Raw genomic sequence first — 19,332 nt, forward strand, 5'->3', positions numbered from 1 at the left:
CGGGCCCATGTATAAACAGTAGTAGCGCCTATACGAAATAAAGCGCTACTGCTACGACCCTAGTAGTAGCGCGTATTAGTGGGCCGAGGCTACTACTGTAGCCTATCCTGGGGGAGATGGTGGGGCCCATCTAGAAGCAGCGCCTGAAGGAAAGACCGCGCTAGCGTCGGTTTCCGACAAGCGCTGATGCTACATACCAGTAGCACCGTCTCTCTACCCCATACTACTGTTAAAGTTCTACATATAAGGTTTCTCCCAGTAGTGAATGGGTTGTTCTATTGATTCATTTGATACATGTTTCGTTACTCAACTTGCGGATTGATACGTCTCCAACGTATCTATAATTTTTGATTGTTCCATGCTGTTATATTATCAATCTTGGATGTTTTATATACATTTACTAGCAAGTTTATATCATTTTTTGGGACTAACATATTGACCCGTTGTGCTTTTAGTGAGTTGTTGAAGGATCGAAAATGTGGATTAGAGGATGTGTCGGACAGGCTAACACATTATAATATTATCATAACTTGATTGCACTTTTTCTTGCGGGGGAAACTTGACCAACCTTAAACACGTTTTACTCCGTCGCTGGTATTTTCTACTATTTTCACACAAAGGATATTCATTAAAAAGTTAAGCGTCCAATAAGTACAACATGGGCATGGACTATACAAGCTCTATATTACACACAATAATAATTAATAGGTGATGGTCATTTATTGCCAAGCAAGCAAATACTGCAGTTCACTCACTAGTCCGTCACTAACTATCAATGACCCGTGAGCTCTGGCAAGCCTCCTCCACTCCACCACCACCGTCGCCGCGACCGTTGGACCCAAGACCTAACCGTGGCCAAGATGAAGCACACACGCACACACACTTGTGGTGTGGAAGAAGAGCACAACTCACACAGGTCGCTCTTCTTCTTGAAAAATTCAGCATCGGCTCTCATTGGCCATCCTAATTGGAAACAGTCTCTTGACCTGATAAGCAATGTAAAATTAATTGCATGGGCCACAAAATTGTAACGAATATAACAAGTTATGCTGTATTTACCAAAAGAACGCATTGAGATCATCATAGTTTCTCCGATGTGAGTGTTTTGATTTTATTGTCCCGCTCCTTTCAGCTTTGTCCTATGTAAAAAACCAAAAGGATATAAATTGATTGTGCTTGAAATTAAAACATCAACATGGAAATAAAGAAATGTACCGTTTCTACGATTCTGGAAATTGGAGTCACGACTTTCTTCAAGAAGGCTTCCTCTTCACCACCATAGAATGGTCTAACATATTCACCAGTTACTGGGTTCACGTTTCCAGCCAACACACCGTACAATTCAAAAGCCATCTGCAATGGAATAAAAAAGCACGACCGTCACTTTCCAATAATCGTATCGTCACAAGAGCTATGACAGTCAATCAACCAACAAAAACAGCCTTGACAATCAAGCATTTATTAACTAGCATGTCCATGAACACAAACTATACAATTGCTAAATGGGAACAAGTATGAAAGGGCAATAAAAACATAAATGGTATGTAAAACTTTCCGGCACAGAAATATAATGTACTACTAACCTCAACCTTCCGCTGATTTACAATGGTCTAAACTACTATGTGAGCATCAATAGAAGAAAAGGGGTCAAGCAAAGATAGGGACCGCGTTAGAACATTTTTTTGTTAGTGTTTACGGGACCTCCTCGGGAAGAACTTATATCTGGAGTTAAGTTGGCATGACAAACAATTGGCGGCCATGCAAACAAAGACCAATTTTTTTGGTGATGACCAGAAAAATACTTAGGATACATTTTTTCAACTCTCCAGGCATACCCAAATACTAGCATAGTAGCCTTTGCATCATTTTCGTTGTAATCAGGAAACATAATTAGGACCTTGAACTCCTTTAATTAAGAATTTAAAACCCAATTCTCCAGTTTAGTAAATAGAACGTGTGTTTAATTTGACAAAGAAATGAATTGACCATACATGATTATAGAGGTAGCAACTGGCATAAACCGCAAGTTATCCGCCTCGCCCATTTAAAATGGTAGACGTAGCAAAGAATCTGAAATATGGTGTACTATCCTCAAGGTTTCGCCCATTTAAAATGGTCTAAAATACTAAGATAGAATCACTAGAAGAAAAGTGAGCACACAAATTAGATCAGATATCTCTTGATCAATGTTTAGGAATTGACCATACATGATGAAAGAGGTAGCAAAGACACTCTGGCATAAATCGCAAGTTAGCCGCCTCGTCCCATATGAGCAGATAAAGGCCCATATATAGAAGCTTACGCTGTTGTACTTCTCGTGGAATTGTCGGCAGCCTAGAAACATAATGATCAACTAATTAGTTGCGCAAGGGATCAGTCAGTAGACCACTCAAGGTTAATCATCATACCATAAGCCGGTTTTGCGACCAAGGTACTTGCACCATCTCTTGTAGTTCTTGAATAGCTTGTTCATTGTTGTATCCAACACATGGTCATCTAACTGAAAGTATATCCAGAAAGGGAATGCGTAAATATGATATCATTACAAGGGTCGGGTCAATGTGCACACACATCACACATGTGTATGTCAGTATGTTGGAAAAGGCGGTACCTTTGGTTGTTGTTCAGGTTTGGAGATCTGCCTTATATGCATGTTGGCAAGCAATAGTACGAGATGTTCTCTCTGATTGGACACATTATCTTTCTGGAGAGTGATAGTTGAAGTTAGAGAGCATTAATTTATCAGCACTCACAACCAAATTGTGGGCATGAGATATGAATGCAAATGGTAGAGTCGCCATGTTGTGATAACCTGAAACCCAAACATGGCCTGAAGCCATTCAAGAAGATCTCCATCAGCCTTCTTTTCATGGCCCTTGGGCCATGGCAGACCCCTGGTGTCACTAAGGGCATGCAAAGCTGCTTGGATCTACATGTAATAATGAAAAGCAGCACAAGTCATACTGTAATCATCTCAACATCTTGCCAAAGTACTCTGGAAGAAATCAGGATGGATGGGAACCTTGGGATATTTCATAATAGTCTGATTAGCACTGTCAGGAAGATACACCTTTTTCTTTTCCTCGACTTGGTTGTTTGTTTCCAGAATCTGTAACATCAATCAATAACAGTGCTGAAAGATCAAATCGAATTATGTTGGAATAAAAGGCGCATGTCAGTGACTTGGGAGATGTGGCAAATAATCTGGATGCCCTTATGAAGTCCCTTCATGGGTGGAGTAGGGACCATATAGGTTATTTGCCTAAAAAGCTTGAAATGGAGCGGAAAAGATTAAATGTACTCTACAAAAGAAATGACCATGCTGCTATTTTGGAGAGGAAGAAAATCCTCGGGGAGATGGGTGAGCTCTTGATGAAGGAAGAAATCATGTGGAAATAGAGATCGTGTTTGGAAAAAATGAAATGGGGTGATAGGAACACAAAATTCTTTTAGAGAAAGGCCACTTGGAGAGCAAAGAAGAATAATATCTCTGCCCTCAGAAGGAGCGATGGTTCTCTTTCTAATGACGTGGAAGAGATCAAAGGTATTACAAACTCATTTTTTAAGCATCTATACTCTTGTGACAATACGGTGGACCCTTCTCGTAATATACCCCTTGTGAAACCTCTGGTGAATGAAGAGATGAGTGAGGATCTTTGCAAATATTTTTCCGAACAAGAGATCAGTGATGCTCTTTTCCAAATTGGTCCATTGAAGGCTCCGGGGCCAGATAGGTTCCCTGCGGGGTGTTTTCCAGAGGAATTGGGGTTTTCTGAAGGAAGATATTGTACGTGCTGTTCAATAGTTCTTTATTTCTGGATGTGCTCATTCCCAAAGTGAAAAATCCTCAGTCTATTAAAGATTTTCAGCCAATCAGTCTATGCAATGTCATATATAAAATTATCTCCAAGTGTCTTGTTAACAGACTGAGACCGTTGTTGGATGGTATGATCTCTCCTACCCCAAGTGCCTTCATTCCTGGAAGATTAATTCCTGAAAATGCTCTTATAGCTTTTGAGTGTATGCATTCGCCGAGTACGCAAAAAGATGGCAGGGGTGAATTTTGTGCATACAAATTGGATTTAGCTAAGGCTTATGATCGTGTGGACTGGAAATTTTTGGAAAGTATGCTTCGTGCACATGGTTTTGCTCCAACTTGGGTTAAGTAGATTATGACCTGTTTTACGTCAACGATTTTTTCAGTGTGTTTTAATGGCCAAATGTTAGACTCTTTTCAACCTACTTGTGCTCTCAGGCAGGGGGACCCATTATTGCCGTACCCGTTTCTGTTTGTGGCCGAGACCCTTTCGCTGTTACTCAATGATGCTTCCGCGAGTGGGGCAATCCAGCATTTCCGGCTGAACAGATATGCTCCAGGTATATCTCATTTATTATTTGCTGATGATAGCCTCCTATTGGTGGTTCTCAAAATCACGTCTGATGGTTTTGAGGATAAATATCTTGGTTTACCTGTGCCAGAAGGACGTATGAAGGCGGGAAAATTTCAGTCTACAAAAGATAAAGCGCTTAAGCGGGTTTCTGACTGGATAGAAAAATACGCCTCTAGTGGGGTGAAGGAAATCCAAATTAAATCAGTCACACCGGCTCTCCCGGTCTATGCAATGGGCATCTTTAATTTTCCTGCATCTCTTTGTGAAGAGTTATCCCAGATCATTATAAATTTTTGGTGGGGTGATGAGAAGAATAGAAAGAAAACTCATTGGTTAGCGTGGGATAAGATGACGAGACCCAAAGGTGAAGGAATTATGGGCTTTCGAGATCTAAGATTATTTAATCAAGCGCTTCTAGCGAAACAAGCTTGGCGATTATTGGTTTTTCCGGACTCATTATGTGCAAAGGTGATGAAAGCAAAGTATTATCCTCATGGGCATCTGCTTTACACAATACCTTGCCAAGTATCATTTGGAGAGTTTTTGATGGCACGAGTATAAATATCTGGAGGGATAATTGGCTGCCTAGAGATCCGGGTCTACAAATTTTTGCAAAAAAGAATAGAACCAGACTCAGATGTGTGTCTGAGTTATTCACAGGGGCTCTAAAAGATGAGATGAGAATCTGATTAGGCATTTGTTTTATTCTCATGATGCTGAGGAAATTTTAAAGTTACGTATTCCGACTTTAGGTGAGGGAGATTTTATTGCTTGGCACTATGAGAAAAATGAAATGTTCTCGGTTAAAAGTGTGTACAGGCTGGCGCTGATTTTCAAGAACACTAAGAGTGTGACGGGGAGCTCTGGTGATGATGTGAACGGAGAAAGGAGGCTTTGGAATATTATTTGGAAGGCTCGGGTCCCTTAGAAAATCAGAATTTTTGCTTGACGTGCTGCTACTAACAGTTTGGTGGTTCAAGTTAACAGAGTTAAACACCATCAAACTACCACTGGTTTATGTTCGATTTGTGGTGTCGAAGGTGAATGTGTGTTTCATGCTCTGGTGAGATGTCCCAAGGCGTGTGTGCTCCGTATGGTGGTAAGGGAGGTCTGGAACCTGCCAGATGATGTGATATTCAATTTTTCGGGGCCAAATTGGCTACTTATTTTATTGGATCAACTAACATCGCCGGTGCGTGAGCAAATTATATTCATGTTTTGGAGGGCATGGCACCCGAGGAATGACTTGATCTTTGGTAAGGGAAAGGAAACTATCTCTGCCTCTGTGAGTTTTGTTCAAAACTACTGGGGGTCCTTCTCGTCCTGTCATACCAATATGAAGATGGAGGTTATCAACAAAGGTACGGAAAGGCTGGATGGGTTTATTGATACCAATGGTGTGAAAGAAAGAGTTGTAAATTGGCAACCTCCCGATCCGGAGTTCATTAAGATTAATGTTGATGCAAGTTTCGTGGAGGCCATTAGCGCTGCGAGTGTGGGTGTGGTTGCCAGGAATCATATGGGAGAAGTGATCATTTCTTCGTGGGATTATATTGGGGTTTGCAACAGCGTGGTTGAAGCGGAACTTAGAGCGACCCTCGCAGGGCCTTACATCGGTATTACTCTCCACAAGCCCATCATCTTAGAAATTGATTGTTCTTTTATGGCTTCCTTTCTTGGAAACGATTATTTGGACAGGTCTCCTCTAGTTGATCTTAAGATGAAAGCATTGAGCATTTCTAGGTTGATGACAAGTTTCAAGATACCCAAGATTAACAGAAGGGCCAATAGGGTGATGCATGAGATTGCTAAGTTTAGTTTTGTTAATAGGTCTGATGGTGTGCTTCTTAATAGTGTTCCGACCTACGTGGCTGAAGTTGTAATAGACGATTGTATGAACGTTTTTTAATTAATTAATATATGGGAGGGGTTTCCAAAATAAATAAATTCAATAACCGTGTTTTTGTTTGTGAGGAAACATATAAAGCAGGAGCTAGCAGTGTGACAAAAGAAACAAAGGGCTATAGTTAATGTTGGGTACTGGCTAGAGAGCAGCTTACGGCGTGATCAACTTGGATCTTCTGTGAAACATTAACGGCGTCCTTTAGGACCCCAAACAACACATTTGAAGTCTGATACGCCTTTTTGAGCTGAGCACTGAGCAAATGAAATAAAAAAAAAGACATAAATGAGTCAGCATAGCACTCAGTAAATAGCATAAGAAAAGAAGAAGATGGGTTGCTCTCTCACCGGTCAGCTGTATCGGCGGCATTTTGGAGTGCCGTGATGTACGTCTTGTAGTAGTGCTGGTAGAAACTCCGCATTTCGCATGCATCACTCTGCTCAACCCTTCCCTTCAAGGTGGAATCATTCTCCTGAGGAAGGAAGCACGTGCGTTGCAATGAAACCAAAGCAATTAGTTTCATTGCTGGATTAGAAACGTACTATTGCATACGCCTATGATTTTGGAGCTATAATAAGTACTCCCTCTGTAAACAAGAAATATAAGAGCATTTAGATCACGCTCTTATATTTCTTTACGGAGGGAATAGAACGCAGCGCCGCAAAATATGATGCATCTCTTAAGGCTGTGTCGGGCGGGAAAATCATGCATGTATACAGAACACACATACGATTTCAAGCTTCTGCAGGAGCGCGGTCTTGAATTCATGGACACCGCGGCCGCTGGCGGTGGGGTCGAGATTGTTGGCCAGCCTGAAGGCAAAGAATCGACCTAGCACCCAAGAGACATATTAAATTGTGTGGGTGAGAAAACAAAACAAGCACTACTCTACTCTGAAGCGCAGCTAGGGAATTACTACCGGTTGTTTTGAATTACTACTCTACTCTTATATTTCTTTACGGAAGGAGTAACAATTAACACAGGCCATGGAGTGTCACTGGCAGTAAGATGGCACTAGTTGTACTTGAGGAAGAATATATAATACAGGTGTGAGCAATAGAAAGAATATACATGCTCACTAGTGAGTGGCCGGTAATAGAGTGGAGAAGGAATCTGCTATACTGCATTGGTAACAGTAATTAGCAAGCAGCGAATGAATGAATTAATGTGCCAAGGAAGGGAAGTGCAAGAGGTCACATACATACATAGGTAAGCGACGCGTGGGTTGCTTGCCTCGACCTCGTTGGCGACGCGGAGGTAGGGTGTGACCTCGACGATCGAGGAGGGGACGGCCTCACTGTCGAAGAGGGACTCACTGGCGACCTCAACGGTGGAGGCTGAGGAGGGCGCCATGCATCCCACCGGGAAGGAGCGATACGATCGAGCCGCAGGAGGCCAGAAGTAATAGGAAGAAAATAAATATGGTAGATCGATCGGCCGTGAGTGGGGAATGGGAGTTAGTATATATAGTAATCAGAGAGCTAGCAGTGGAGTGGCGCAGTAGGAGTGTGAAGGAATTTTTTTCGAAAAGGAGGAGTGTGAAGGAAATGGAACAGATCAAAGCCGCTTTCACAAAAGAATAAAGACGATGACACGTATGTTGCTGCCTTTTCTATTACTGAATCCTTTCCTTGGTGGCTACGCAACACTAGTGGAGGAGTGATGGAGAAAGCACATGATATGCATGGGATGGGAGCTGGCAAAAAAGATGAGAGGAGGGGAAAGTAGTCTTATATGCATGCCCTTTGTTGTCTCTTCCTTTGTTTGGGTGCTAATCCTTGCTTACTACCAGCGGCACATTGCTTTCTTGTTAAGTTAAACAATTCAGACACAACATTTTCAGTTTTTTAGGGGACAATTTTAGTTAGTTCATAAACAAGCAAGCTCCATGTAGTCAGTCAAAATGATCGATAACAATTACTAGCAGATATTCCGAGAAGACAACCGTTATCCCGTCGATTTCCAGTAACGAAAGTGTGCCAACATACTACAGTACTGTTCAACATTACAGAGAAGAGAATTGTTACGTTAGATGAAGCAAGCGCGAGGGCAGAAGACAAGACAAGAGAAGTAGGCCCGACATGATAACTACTCATTGTCTTCTCCGCTCCCAAATCACTCTACACATTCGGACTTGCTGATTCTCTTATGATTATAACCATGTCCCATTAACATCGCTGGTCGTGCCTGAATTGCCGTTAGTTGGCAACAAACCAAAACATTCATGTATATGCATATGAAAGTGCAGGTCATTTTAAGGTTCAGAGCAGCACATACTTGTTCCTCTCACCAGTCAGTCGCTAAAGAAACCTTAGCAGACAGCACTATATTGGTCCGATTATGAGTAACTTATTTGCATTTAATATATGTCAGTGTGTGCCTTGTTAGCTCTTGTACAAATATTTTCCAAAAGGCATGCTCTTGTCCTGGTCTCTGGTTACCCTATCAGGGCATTTCTAGCCAATCCCCTATCCGGCGTTAGTGTAATGATCGTGTGAGCCTTGTATTGTAATGGGTGTTTTACCCCTAAAAAAATATGATCTGATGACAATTTCTTATGTATACCACATTAGTTGGAAATGCACCCTAATCATCAATTAAGCAAGAAAGCTTTTTTTTTGGGAAGAAAGCTTATTTTATGTTTCCAAATCCGTAAAAAAAAAGGTTCCCTACTACATGGCTCTAACTTCTATCTGAAAATGTGTTTCTTATTGCAAATGCCTTATTTCCAGCTGAGGGAAAACAATTGGACTGTTAATGGTTACATTGGAAGTCTGGAACAATCATCATTGGAACTACAACAATCATTCATTGAAATTTCCTTCTCCTTCGCAAGAGTAAGCAGTTAAGGTGGCCTCGGGCGCCATTCGAACTGCAATGATCATTCATTGAGTCAACAAATAAAGCGCAATGGCAGAGCAACAAGAACCAATGATTGATGGAGGCTCTTCTACCTACCTGGGAAAATTGTTCCTTTGTCACCTTGTAAATCTGCTCGCCAGTGAAAGACCATATTCAAATATTGCTTTCCCTCCCATGGACAGCCGATGCAGTTGCAACATATCTGAACAAAATAGCCAGGTCCAAAGTCATTTCTGGATAGTTCCACTAAATTATTATAGATGGGAACCAATCTAAGCTTACTTATATATAGTCAACTGTTTAGGTTGTATGCAATAAGCATTGAGTGTAAGAATTCAATCATACAGTTTGAGAACGCAGGTGTCTATAGTTTCACCTAATGAACATATATTTCAACACTTCAGGTTTAAATAATAACCCATATGTTAAGCTATTATGTAGTACATGGCTAACATTTGACAATTTTCCAGAACTTTCCAAAATAGAGAGGGCACAAAAAATTATTGGTGATTAGCACACTCACCTTCTTGTGGGATCCCACATGACATCAGTCACCATAGAATGCTCTTCTGTGTCCATGGCCTCAATATCATCAACATTGTAGAACTCCAACTGCTCTTGTGTGGCCATGGTCTCAAGATAATCAATACTGTAGAACTCCAACTGGCCATTGGTACCCTTCAGCCCAAAAGAACAATGAAGTTTCCTGTAGGAGACCAGAACACTACACTAGCATGTCTGTTGCTGAGTGTTGTGAGCCTCGACACACAGCTAACATTGTCGGTTGTGCACATCGAATATATGCTTATATCATGATTACTCCCGTCGCCATTAATAACAACAAACTGGTGGCCTCCGGGCTCCCACAGAAAGGCGATTATATTGTCATTCTTGGTGTCCAATTCAAAGATTGGGATGCCCCTCTCCTTGATCATGCATAACTCAAAATTAGTGCAAGTTGTGTTCTCTGATTCTGCGCACCTATCTACCTGGATGGCAAGATACTCTCCATTGTCTTGCCAGTACATTTTGCAATTGCTGACGTTGAAAAGGTATTTCCGCCGCAGCTCGACTTCCTGGGAATTTGCACCAGACTCAACTTTCAACAGATAGCACATATTTAGACCATCCACCTTCAAACACGTAAAACTATATACATTAAGCATCTGACTATATATGGCAACTTGATGAGAAGTTGGGCGCTCGTTAAAAAGCGGATTGTCGGTGTGTGTTTCACCTGAAGATTGGCCATGAAAGGTCAGTTCTTCCACCAATGATGAACTCATTGAAACATGTATGACAACATCTTCCGTTGAAGTTCCACATCACTTTACTAGTCCTCACATCAAAGACATTTAGGACAACCCACCTCTACACACATGAGAATGAATGACAGTCAAATGAGAAACTTACAAACAGTGGGAATAATACATCTAAGACAGCCTTAATTGTTTACATGTGCTATTTGAAGTAAAAAATACAAATCATGCACATGTTTTTGATTTTTAATGATGAACTCAACTTGCAGGACACATTTGGCATACCCTAGAAGTTTATATGAACTTGCCTAATAATACACTAGAGACTACTATTAATATTTTTGTTAATTATATGCTTTACAAATCTGCATCATGATATTTAATGATATTTTTGCATGGTTGATATTTAATGATATTAATATATATGAAAACACACACATACATGCAAATACATGTTACACTATAGTTAATAAAGCATTTAAAATTAACGTGCATAGAAATTTTGTTATGTCATACAATTAAATATAGGAGAAGCAACATTTAAGTGATATACATTAAAACAGCTTGACAAAGGGAAAACAAATGGAGCCTATAATGGGCAAATTGTTGCAACCCTGCAGGAATAAATCTATTTGAATAGCCATGTCGGTGGTTATGGACAACTTGAACCGATCGACTTGATCTAGTACAACTTGAATCCTGCATAGTTTTAAGTTTTGAGGTATGCAGACGTAGGGTCCCAGTCGACTGGTGGAGCCCATAGGCCATCCCGATGCGTTGTTAGCACACTCGTTCTTGAACCTAAGTGTGCAGAATCTTGGGTCCTATGTCTGATGGAGTGGAACAAAACACCAAGGCTAACTGTCTGGCCTGCCACCATCACCATCATAGTTACTACACATGTATCATCATAGCATAACCATCATCTCCAGAAAAATAAAGCATGGTATGGTGAACCCAACATAAGCATGATATCGAAAGTAACAAGGCAAAGCAGCAACCTAAGCATGCATACTACTTCATAGGCAGGCTCCCCTACTGCGATGGAGCATCGCCAGGCCCTATTGCTGCCATGGAGCATTGCCGAGCCGCCAGGGATGCGCGGTGTTGTGATGGAGCATCACCGGTGTTCAATTGGAGCATCGGTGGGCCGCACGGTGCTGCGTTGGAGTGTCGCCAGAAAGGGTGACGTTCCGGAAAACAGGGCGGCGCTGCAACGCCGTGGGTCGGCGGCGTACTCTGATCGCTGCAAGCTGGGCAAGGTGCTGTTGCGGGTTCCAGGGGGAGGCACCATCGTGCTGCCAGGAGGAGGACGCGAGGCGCTCCAGTGCCAGAAGGATCAAACGGTTGGCGATGGACAGACTAGACGGCGGGCAAGCCAACTGATTTCTACACCAAATCAGTTGGTTGACGCCTACTGTCCGCCATTATAATTTTCTCGCAACTTGACCTAAACACGTTATAATCCTGTAGAGGTCCTTGGTATTTTTCTACTATTTCCTCGTAAAAAATAACCATTAAAAAGTGATTCAACATCCATCAAGTGTTGTGTGTGCGTGCAACATATAAGCTCTATTGGACACAACTAAAATTAATAAATACTCCCTCCGTCCGGAAATACTTGTCGGAGAAATGGATGTATCTAGATGTATTTTAGTTCTAGATATATCTAATTTTATCTATTTGTGCGACAAGTATTTCCGGACGGAGGTAGTAGTCATTGGTTGCCAAACAAGGAGTACAAGTTCTATTACAGAAAGCGGGATTAATAGACAGTAGTCATTTGTTGCCAATCAAGCAGTACTCCAGATCACTCACTGACCCATCACTAACTGTTGACGACCATATGAACTCTGGCGAGCCTCGTCCACTCCACCAGCACCACCGCCGTGACTGTTGGACCCAAGACCTGACTGTGGCCAAGATGAAGCACATACGCACACACACTTGTGGTGTGGAAGAAGAGCACAACTCGCACAGGTTGCTCCTCTTCTTGAAAAAATCAGCATCGGCCTCATTGGCCATCCTAATCGAAAACAATCGCTTGACCTGATAAGCAATGTAAAATTAATTAATTCCATGGGCTTACTGGCTCACAAAAGTACAACCAATATAGTAAAGAATTATGCTGTACTTACCAAAAGTACGCATTGAGATCATCATAATTTCTCCGATGACAGTATTTTGGTTTTATTGTCTTGCTCCTTTCATCTTCCTGTGTAAAAAGCCCAAAGGATATATGCTGACCGTGCTTGAAATTAGAACATAAGCATGAAAATATAGAAATTTACCATCTCTACAATTTTGCAAATTGGAGTCACAACTTTCTTCATGAAGGCTTCTTCCCCACCATAGGATGGTCTAACATTTTCACCAGTTGTTGGGCTCACATTTCCGGCCAACACACTGTACAATTCAAAAGCCATCTGCAGAAAAGCACAACCATCACTTCCCAATAATCATCTCACCGAGAGAGCTATGGTGTAGAGATATGGCGATGTCCCAATTCAGTCAATAAACCAACAAACAACCCTGATAATCAATTACTTTTTACCTATCATGTCCATGAACACAACTACACAATTGCTAAAGGTGAACAAGTATGAATGTGCAATAAAAACATAAATGGTATGCAAAGTTTTCAAGCACATACATATAATGTACTACCCTCAACCTTTCGCCCATTTAAAATGGTCTAAAATAGTAAGAGAGCATCACTATAAGAAAAGTGAGCAAACAAATTAGATGGGAACTTTCTTGATCAGCGTTTAGGAATTGACCATACATGATGAAAGAGGTAGCAAAGACACTCTGGCATAAATCGCAAGTTAGCCGCCTCGCCCCATATGAGCAGATAAAGGCCCATATAGAGAAGCTTACGCTGTTGTACTTCCTGTTGAATTGTCGGCAGCCTAGAAACATAATGATCAACTAATTAGTGGAGCAAGGGATTAATTAGTGGACCACTCGAGGTTGAACATTATACCATAAGCTGGTTTTGCGGCCAAGGTGCTTGCACCATCTCTTGTAGTTCTTGAATAGCTTCTTCATTGTTGTATCCAACACATGGTCATCTAACTGAAAATATATCCAGAAAGGGAATGATTAAATGGTAAGATTACACAAGTGTCCATGTGCACACACATCACACATGTGTATGTTAGAAAAGGTGGTATACCTTTGGGTGTTGTTCATGTTTGGAGATCTGCCTTATATGCATGCTGGCAATCAAGAGTATGAGATGTTCTCTTTGATTGGACACATTATCTTTCTGCAGAGTTATTGTTGAAGTAAGAGAGCATGTATCAGAGCTCACAAACAAATGATAGACATGACTATGATTGGTATGAAAGAAAAAGGTAAAGAGTCGCCGCGTTGTGAATTGTGATAACCTGAAACCCAAACATTGCCTGAAGCCATTCAAGAAGATCTGCATCAGCATTCTTTTCATGGTCCTTGGGCCATGGCAGACCCTTGGTGTCACGAAGGGCGTGATAAGCGGCATGGATCTGCATGTAACAATGAAAAAGTAGTATACGCCATACTGTAATCATCATCTTGCCAAAGCATGTATGATAAGCTCATGGAGAACTCGGGAAGGAAATCAGGACGGATGTGAACCTTGGGACATCGCATGATAGAACTATCAGGATCGACGTGGTTGTGTGTTTCGGAAATCTGCAACAGTCGCAGCAGGGAGGTGAAACCAACACTTCTTTAGATAACATCAGTCAGTAATAGCAGTGGTTTCTTTTTGTGAGGAAACATGCAGGAGTAGTGCGAGAAAAGAAACAAAAGGCTGCAATGTTGGCTACCGTCTGATTAACTGCCTTGAGGACCTCAAACAACACAGCTGCAGTCTGGTAAGCCTTTGTGAGCTGATCACTGAGCAAATGAGTCAGCACAGCACTCAGAAGCTAGCACTGGAAAACAGAGATGGGTCACTTTGTCTCACCGTTCAGCTTTATCTGCAGCATTCTGGAGCGCCTGGATGTACATCTTGTAGTATTGCTGGTAGAAATTCTTTATTTCGACAACATCGCTCTGTTCAACCCTTCCCTTCAAGGTGGGGTCGTTTTCCTGAGGAAGAAAGCACATGCATTGCAAGGAAAGCAAAGCTCTTAATACGGTACGTATACCTGCTGGATTAGAAACATACTATCGCATACGCCTATGATTTTGAAGCTAAATAAGTAGTAGAACGCAGCGCGGAAAGGAATGTAATCAAGTAGGCTGCATGTACCCTTTCGAGCCTCTGCAGGAGCGCGATCTTGAACTGCCGGACACCACGTCCATTGGAGAGCGGGTCGAGGCGATGCGCCTTCTCGAATCCGCCATGGAATCGACCTAGCATGCACGCAAGGGACATACTCGGTAAATTTTTGTTGGTGATACAACAAAACAGGTATTGTAGCACTCTGTAGTGCGGCTAGAGAGGGGGATTATGGCCACTCAGAATTAATTAACAGTAATCCATGGACAGTGACACTACTACTCCTGCTGCTGCTACTATCACCACCACCAATTTGAACTAAAACCACGACGAGTAAATCGGAACGGAGGGAACTAAAACCACGACGAGTAAATCGGAACGGAGGGAGTACTAAGTAATACTGGACCTAAGATCTTGTTTCCGTACTTTTTTTAATAAATAGGCTTCATGCATTACTCTGATGCAGAGGCCGGGGGCTATCCTTCTTTTTAAAAAAAGTACTATGTAATATAATAGACGCAAGAAAGTAGAGTAGTGGTGGAAGACTGAGTAATAGAATACACAGGTGAATGGAGTAGCAATGGATTAGAGTTTTTTTTTTGCGGGGTAGCAATGGATTAGAGTTGTGAGAAGGAATCTGTAACTAACAAGCAGTGGATGAATGTGTGGGGAGAAGAAGAGTAAGCACACTACTTACATAGGTATGCGACGCGTGGGTTGATGGCCTCGACCTCGTTGGCGACACGGAGGAAGGGTGCAATCTCGATGAGCGAGGAGGGGACGACGTCGCTGTCCAAGGTGGACTCACTGACGACCTGGACGATTGAGGAGGAGGATGCCATCCTGCTGTTCCTCACGCCTCAGGAGGAAGTAGGAAGGAAATAAGTATGATCGATCGGTCGTGAGTAGGGAATGTGAGTTAGTATATATAGTAATCAGTAGTAGTGTGAAGGAAAGGCAGCAGCTTTCACCAAGGAATAAAGTAGTTCCCTGCAAAAAAGAAAAGAAAAGAAGAAGGAATAAAGTAGTAGCTGCCTTTTCTATTGCTGAATCGTTCCTTGGTGGCTACGTAATAATAGTGGAGGGATGGATAAAGCATGCATATGCATGGGATGGGAGCTGGAAAAAAGATGAGAGAAAAACTGTCTATGCCGAGTTCTTTCGTCGTAGCCAAAGCGTGGGGTCTTGGCAATCTACACTGCAAAGACATGCCATCGCCATAGGTAGTTATATATATGGTCGATCAATTGGCCGTGAGTGGGGAACAGGAGTTAGTACAGTTACTAGTGTGAAGGAAGGAACCATAGGTAGCTGCATTTTCTATTACTGAATCTTTTCCTTGGTGGCTACGTAAGAGTAGTGGAGGAGTGATGGATAAAGCATTTGTGTATGTGTATGCAAAAACATGAAAAAGAGTCGTTCTTTCCTTTCTTTGGGTGCTCATCCATTGTCACTTACTAGCTACTACCAGCAGCTACCACAATGCTTGCTTGCTTGCTTGTTAAGCAAACCAATTCAAGCACAACAATCATATATTTTTTGTTAGTTCATAATGAACAAGCTGCACTCAGTCAGGTTTGGATTACTAGCACACATTCCGATAAGAGAATTGTTACGTGACGAGCACAGCATAACTCCAGGTTTGCTTGCCCATGTTTAAACTAGAGGGTTTTGCTCCTGATCCAGTCCATGTTCAAGGCAAACAGTTTCCCGGTGACCTCCACTCCACCTCGACATCTTTGGATTCATCATGCATAGACTAGCTTGTTCCTCCTCTCGGCGCGCTCTTATCCTGTATGGTCTGAATCAGCTACTTGCACTTACCAGCAACTCAGCCTTCTCTGTAGGTTGAGTTGAGATTTCCATCTCCTTCGCAGGAGTAAGAAGTGAAGGTGGCCTTGGGCGCCATTGGAACTGCAACAGTCATTATTCATTCGGTCAGCCAATAAAGGGCATAGCATTGCCACGGTAGAGCAACAATATATAACCAATGATAGATGGAGGCCCTTCTACCTACCTGGGAAAACTGTTCCTTGGACGCCTTGTAAATCTGCTTGCCAGTAAAAGACCAAACTCGAATATCGTTTCCCATCTCATGGCCGAGTGATGCAGTTGCGATGAATCTGAAAAGAATCAAGATTAGTTATGTATAGCTCCACACCAAACGTGATCACGTGATTAGCTCACTCACCTTCCAGTGGGATCCCACATGACATCAGTCGCCATAGGATGCTCTCTTGTGGCCATGGTCTCAAGATCATCCACATTGTACGTACAACTCCAACTGGCCATTCAAACCCTTGAGCCCAGCAAGAAGGATAAACTTCCCCGCAGGAGACCAGAACAGTGCATCAGCTTGCCTGTCCTTGAGTGTTGTGAGCTTCGACACACGGCTAACATCGTCGGCTGAGTGCATCGAGTAGAAGCTTATGTCATGCTTAAACCCATCGCTGTGGATAACAGCAAACCGGCTGCCTCTTGGCTCCCACGCAAAGGCAACTATGTTGTCATTCTTCTTGTCCAATTCAAAGACCTCCCTCGGGATGCCCCTCTCCTTGATCCTGAACAGCTCCAAACTAGTGCAACAAGTTCTCCTCTCCGCTTCTGCGTGCCGATCTACCTGGACGGCAAGATACTCTCCATTGTTTTGCCAATACATTTTGCAACCACTAACGCTGATAGTAAGGTACTTCCGTCACCATCGCCGCCCCACACCTGTGCACCTTGCCTATGCACCGTCGCCAAGTATGTACCAAGAGGAGACCACTCAACAAAACTATCGGTCCATCGCTGGCAAGCAAAATAATGGGCAAGCTAGGTCAATATATGCATGATATACTAGTTCTACTTATGGAAGTGTGGCATGCCACGGGCTTAACTTTTTTATCAATCAAACTGTATGGAACAATGCAAGAAGTCCGAAAAGAAAACTAAGTACCTGCTTTTGGTAGGCAAGTTCAGGCACAACATCATTCCAGTACACCTCGGTAGACGTACCGACACGGATGACAAACTGGTCTCTCGCCTTCCCATCCATTAGCCACTTGTGCAAGTTAGGCTGCAATACACACATTAAACGCCAAGCATTAATTGGTTGGCAATGCATCAGAAACATATCTGATATGGCTGTATATGTCAAAAAAAAAAAAAAATTACCGCACCGCAGGTGTGTATTGCTTGATTTCATCAGGAAGCGTCCATTGGTCAGGGACTTTGATGTACTTGTCAAAGTCATCGAACATGTTAACCTGGAACTTGTGAAACCTGTCCAGCGCATAAAGGTTGGTTTTTCGCCTCGCAAGCTCTGCTTCCTGGCACATTCATCGTCAAATAACATTATATATCTTTCAATCGTCCAACAAGTTTATGGCTAATTCGTCGTATAACTCAACGCAATGAAAGTTGAAAAGGTTTGGTCAGTAATGTAAGGTGAATATATAAAGCATGCAAAGCATCATTATTTCCACAGGAAAGATAAACGGAAAAGATAAATCAGGAACTAAAATACCCACCTGAGGAGTAGCGTATTCGATGAAGCAGTAGCCGTAGGTGGTGTAGAGTATAGGAATCCAGAGACCGCCTTCCTTGATGACACCAATTTGGCCATAGATTGCGCGCATGACACACTGCAGCCTCTCGAATTTCTCCGCCGGAACAATTGGCAGATTGTCGACAATGATCACGTTCCCGAAACCTGTCTCGAGCTCCGGAGGAGGGCCAACATCGCTCTCAAGTAGCAGTACCTCATCATCATCATCATCGTTGCTGCACATATTACAGGTAATCCACCAGTAGTCACATAGATAGAGAGTTAGCAAGAACCAAAGTTATGGGGTAAATTGCTTGCACGTACCTAGTTGGGCAAGATATAAAAGGGGGCCGTGGGTTGGATGATGCATGCATGCATATTGGTCGATCATGAAGGAAGGAATTAGGTCGAAGAGGAGAGGATCGATGTGCTATACCTGCAGGGAAAGTCGCCGGCGTCGGCGGGGAGAGTGATGGAGTCCAGGTCGACGGCGGTGAGGTCGACCCCGAGCTCCCGCGCCCGCGCTTCCAGCTGCGGCCTCGTTACTGCGGCCATGGATCGCTATCTAGCTATCGATCGAGCGTCGAGAGGCAGCGTTGTGTATCTAGGTAGGGTTTCAACTCGCAGGGAGGTGTACGTGGGGGTTTTAGGACTAGTAATAATAGATTTTCTCAAAACTCCAAGGCAACGAACGAGAGAACATAAGACAGCTTGTCAAGGATTCCATCGTACAAAAAACAGTTCGCATTTTTTTTCTTCATAAATTGTGGATTTGACAAGGGGCGTGCTACACGTTGGCCCCACCGCCTTGCGAGCCGTCCTATCCGATGATGCGAGCTGTCTGTTTTTTTTCTGCAACAGGACTCTTGTTGCAAAAAAATGTATTTCTGCAACAAGACTCTTGTTGCAACATTCCTACAACGAAAACTTTGTTGCAAATTTGGAACATCTCTGCTCTCTATTCTGTAATTTTTTTTTTGCAACAAATATCATGTTGCAGAAACATCCGCGCCGCCTCGTGCACTAGCACCATCATGTTCACCACCACCATTAAGCAACAATGTCGTTGTTAGCATTGTTGCAGAAACTGCTGAGAGGACGATGGGGAGGCTGGCAACGCTCCTCCCCGGATCCATCGATCCGGTCGGCGGGGAGGTACTCAATGGCGGAGATCC

The 19,332-nt window shown here is 42.7% G+C and overlaps 2 protein-coding genes across 2 annotated transcripts; both read right to left on the reverse strand.

The window, feature by feature from the left end:
• Nucleotides 1-607: 607 nt before the first annotated feature.
• LOC109752688 (callose synthase 3) lies at nucleotides 608-7,742 on the reverse strand. The gene is made up of 12 exons (XM_020311587.4): nucleotides 7,500-7,742; nucleotides 7,025-7,125; nucleotides 6,642-6,766; nucleotides 6,452-6,548; nucleotides 3,023-3,109; nucleotides 2,813-2,929; nucleotides 2,612-2,704; nucleotides 2,409-2,500; nucleotides 2,208-2,334; nucleotides 1,216-1,353; nucleotides 1,060-1,139; nucleotides 608-986 (listed from the first exon to the last, which is right to left on the reverse strand). Exons 1-12 carry the CDS (start codon nucleotides 7,645-7,647, stop codon nucleotides 773-775), a joined length of 1,419 nt encoding a protein of 472 aa, XP_020167176.1. The 5' UTR covers nucleotides 7,648-7,742; the 3' UTR covers nucleotides 608-772.
• Nucleotides 7,743-8,995: 1,253 nt separating this feature from the next.
• LOC109752689 (uncharacterized) lies at nucleotides 8,996-18,712 on the reverse strand. Its single transcript, XM_073502734.1, has 24 exons — nucleotides 18,594-18,712; nucleotides 18,141-18,393; nucleotides 17,790-17,939; nucleotides 17,567-17,686; nucleotides 16,905-17,248; nucleotides 16,646-16,751; nucleotides 16,453-16,542; nucleotides 15,326-15,443; nucleotides 14,659-14,762; nucleotides 14,371-14,495; nucleotides 14,231-14,300; nucleotides 13,808-13,924; nucleotides 13,594-13,686; nucleotides 13,402-13,493; nucleotides 13,201-13,327; nucleotides 12,707-12,841; nucleotides 12,363-12,464; nucleotides 12,234-12,328; nucleotides 11,654-11,777; nucleotides 10,394-10,527; nucleotides 10,146-10,232; nucleotides 9,680-9,862; nucleotides 9,253-9,389; nucleotides 8,996-9,166 (listed from the first exon to the last, which is right to left on the reverse strand). Exons 1-24 carry the CDS (start codon nucleotides 18,710-18,712, stop codon nucleotides 9,099-9,101), a joined length of 3,093 nt encoding a protein of 1,030 aa, XP_073358835.1. The 3' UTR covers nucleotides 8,996-9,098.
• Between the last annotated feature and the right edge of the window lie 620 nt (nucleotides 18,713-19,332).

Source organism: Aegilops tauschii, chromosome 6, assembly GCF_002575655.3.
Source record: "Aegilops tauschii subsp. strangulata cultivar AL8/78 chromosome 6, Aet v6.0, whole genome shotgun sequence".
Classification (NCBI taxonomy): Eukaryota; Viridiplantae; Streptophyta; class Magnoliopsida; order Poales; family Poaceae; genus Aegilops; species Aegilops tauschii.

Bases quoted from the DNA above. Each gene is read 5' to 3' on its own strand.
- LOC109752688 (XM_020311587.4), bottom strand. From the start codon at position 7,647: ATGGCGCCCTCCTCAGCCTCCACCGTTGAGGTCGCCAGTGAGTCCCTC. The intron at 7,126-7,499 runs GTATGTATGTGA...CTTGGGTGCTAG, and splicing joins CCCACGCGTCGCTTACCTAT to GTCGATTCTTTGCCTTCAGG. The intron at 2,930-3,022 runs GTTCCCATCCAT...TATTACATGTAG, and splicing joins CTATTATGAAATATCCCAAG to ATCCAAGCAGCTTTGCATGC.
- LOC109752689 (XM_073502734.1), bottom strand. From the start codon at position 18,712: ATGGCCGCAGTAACGAGGCCGCAGCTGGAAGCGCGGGCGCGGGAGCTC. The intron at 11,778-12,233 runs GTGAGTGATCTG...CCCGCCGTCTAG, and splicing joins CAACAGTTAGTGATGGGTCA to TCTGTCCATCGCCAACCGTT. The intron at 10,233-10,393 runs GTGAAACACACA...GCAAATTCCCAG, and splicing joins CTTTCATGGCCAATCTTCAG to GAAGTCGAGCTGCGGCGGAA.